This window comes from Sinocyclocheilus anshuiensis, unplaced genomic scaffold (assembly GCF_001515605.1).
Source record: "Sinocyclocheilus anshuiensis isolate Anshui unplaced genomic scaffold, SAMN03320099.WGS_v1.1 scaffold300, whole genome shotgun sequence".
Lineage (NCBI taxonomy): Eukaryota > Metazoa > Chordata > Actinopteri > Cypriniformes > Cyprinidae > Sinocyclocheilus > Sinocyclocheilus anshuiensis.
In genome coordinates, this window is record NW_015557379.1 from 556,438 (window position 1) to 559,098 (window position 2,661).

General features: G+C 32.8%; 1 protein-coding gene across 2 annotated transcripts in view; it reads right to left on the reverse strand.

Annotated features, from left to right (window-relative positions):
• The window catches only part of lhcgr (luteinizing hormone/choriogonadotropin receptor), a 36,261-nt gene that overhangs the window by 15,856 nt on the left and 17,744 nt on the right, over positions 1-2,661 (reverse strand). For both annotated transcript variants that reach the window (XM_016474639.1, XM_016474640.1), the window contains 2 exons: positions 2,254-2,328; positions 1,869-1,946 (listed from right to left, as the gene is read on the reverse strand). In XM_016474639.1, the coding sequence (XP_016330125.1) occupies positions 1,869-1,946; positions 2,254-2,328 (153 nt within the window). The remainder of the gene's footprint in view (positions 1-1,868; positions 1,947-2,253; positions 2,329-2,661) is intronic.

Consider the following 2,661-nt stretch of genomic DNA (forward strand, 5'->3'; position numbering starts at 1 on the left):
AGCATGCGCAGGATGAGGCTACGTCTCTATTGGAGTGGACTCATACTCCGATTGGGCATTGCAGGCCCAAGGAGGAGTATGCTAGCACAATTGCTTCAACTATCCCTGTTTAATACTGTAAAGCTGCTTTGACACAATCTGCATTGTAAAAAGCGTTATATAAATAATGGTGACTTGACTTGACTTGATATAAAAATTAAAACTTTAAAATTAAACTTTACTTTGAGTACTAACTGTGCACAATGCACATTTCATAACATTGAGCCTAAAATGTGTTTTAATGTCACTATCAAGGAGGACTGTACGATCTTTGAAAAATATCTTTGAATAATATACAAAATTAGTTGTTCCAATTTAGCAGACTTTAAGTACACCAGTTTAGTATACTAAAAGTACAGTTGCACTGTATTTTAATTAAGTACATAAATATGTTATCATATTTGTATACTTAGCATGGAATAAATGTATTTCAAATACATTTTAGTATATTTATTTTTCACTATAGGAATGTCCAAATACTATGGTATTTACAACTGTTGTGTTGAAAATTAGTTCAAGTACATAATTCTTTGGTTTAAAAACTGTTGCCTAACACAACACTGATTTCATATATATATATGTTTGCATACAGATACAGAGATTGAAGGCTGTGTCTCGTACACTTATGAAGACTAAGCAAAGATTTGATTAGCAGCACTATCATCTAGGAAAACTGACAATTTTTTCACTATATCAGAATTGTAACCCCCCAAAAAATTATTTGGCTCTTTCTCGCTATTGTGCAATACTCTTTAAAACACCAATCCAATACTTCTGGTTTTGTTTAACTTGTTTATTATGGGGGTCATATCATGGGGAGTCTGTCCAAAAAGAGCATTTATTGAAACTAAACACAAGATCATTTTAAACAAGTGCATAAATCTATTGCTTCAGTCTGATCTTAATAGTTTGAGGAGCGATTGTTTTATGGATCTGTCACAATGTAATGCAAAAAGGCTGCTATTAAAGGATGAGGCAGTTAAACACTGAACTTGATCAAAAAGCAAATCCACAACTCGTGAATAAGAGCCGCACAGAGCCACTTATTTCAAAGGGGCTTTTTACATAGTTGATTTTAATGCACAGCTGCAAAATGGCCCATTTATTTTTTAGGGTCAGAGAGAGGTGGACAATAGTCATACAAACTAAATTAAGGCAAAAAGAAAAGTAATAATTCAACCCCTTTAATATATACATTATGATAGCTTAATTGGCCACTGAAAAACCTATATTGATCAATTGTTAATGTGAATATTGAGAGGAATACATACCCTTCAATGTGAATGTCAAAATATTATGAAATATTATTACAATTTAAAATAGCTGTTTTCTATTTGAATATATTTTAAAATGTAATTTATTCCTGATGCAGAGCTGGATTTTCAGCATCATTACTCCAGTCTGCAGTGTCACATGATCTTTCTGATTCTTGCTGCTCAAGAAACATTTCTTCTTATTCTCAATGTTGAAAACAGTTGTGCTGATTCACATTGTTTGTGCAAACTGTGAACAGCATTAATTTGAAATAGATATCTTTTGTAGCATTATAAATGACATTATTGACACTTTTGATCAATTTAATGTGTCTTTGCCAAATACAATTATTATATTAAAAAATTTGAATATATGAATTTCTTTAAAAAAAAAAAACTCTCTGACCCCAAACTTGCGAATGGTAATAAACCTGCATGTCATGTAACCAGTTACCAACATTAGAGAACTGTGAACACATGAAAGTATTCTGAAATTTTTGAAATATAAATCAAGAATTCTGGGAATTCTTGATCTATGGAGGTTTCAGCCCTGAATCCATATTGTGAGATACTTGCATTGTGGTGAATTCACTCGTCATTCCGATGAATGCGTTTGGTGGGACTGAACGCAGGTTAAGATTATCACAAATATACCTAAAAAAGAACAAAACCACTTTAGTATTTGAAACAATAAGCCCTTTTACTGACAAGATAAAGCTCATGGACAAAGTCTCCTAATCTAATACTTGTGCACTTCTCAGCCATTGTTCTGGCTCACAGCTCTCATAGAGTGCGTATGTCTGTATATCTTTCATAACACTCCATTTTCTGTCAGCTTGAGAAAAATAAAAGACAGCAGCATGCCCGCATTACAGCTTCATTATTACTTTCCATCATTCAATCTCACTCACCACATCTCTCACACAGACCAGTGAAATAAGAGCCGCAGGGTAAAACTCACAGAATGAAATCGGACTCCAGGGAGAAGATGGAGGTCAGGTCAGGGAATACACTTATGCCGGTGTTGGAAATGCTCCTGTAGATGTAACAAAACAATAGGACTTGGGTTTTTACCGGTACAAGAAAACGTAACCAACAAAACACATTGCCACTTTGAGATTCTAGCCTGTTATACTACATTCATATTTTGTGAATATACATACTGTATGTGTGTGTGCATTTGTTTTTCCTAAAAGTTACCCAAAAATGTATATATGATATATAATTTAATATATAGAGTTATATATATGTAATTACAATTTTATATATAAACTATACATACTATATAAAACTCTAAGTATAGAAAATATATATTCGAAATATAAAATAACAAAAGAGTGTGTGTGTGTGTGTGTGTGTGTGTGTGGGT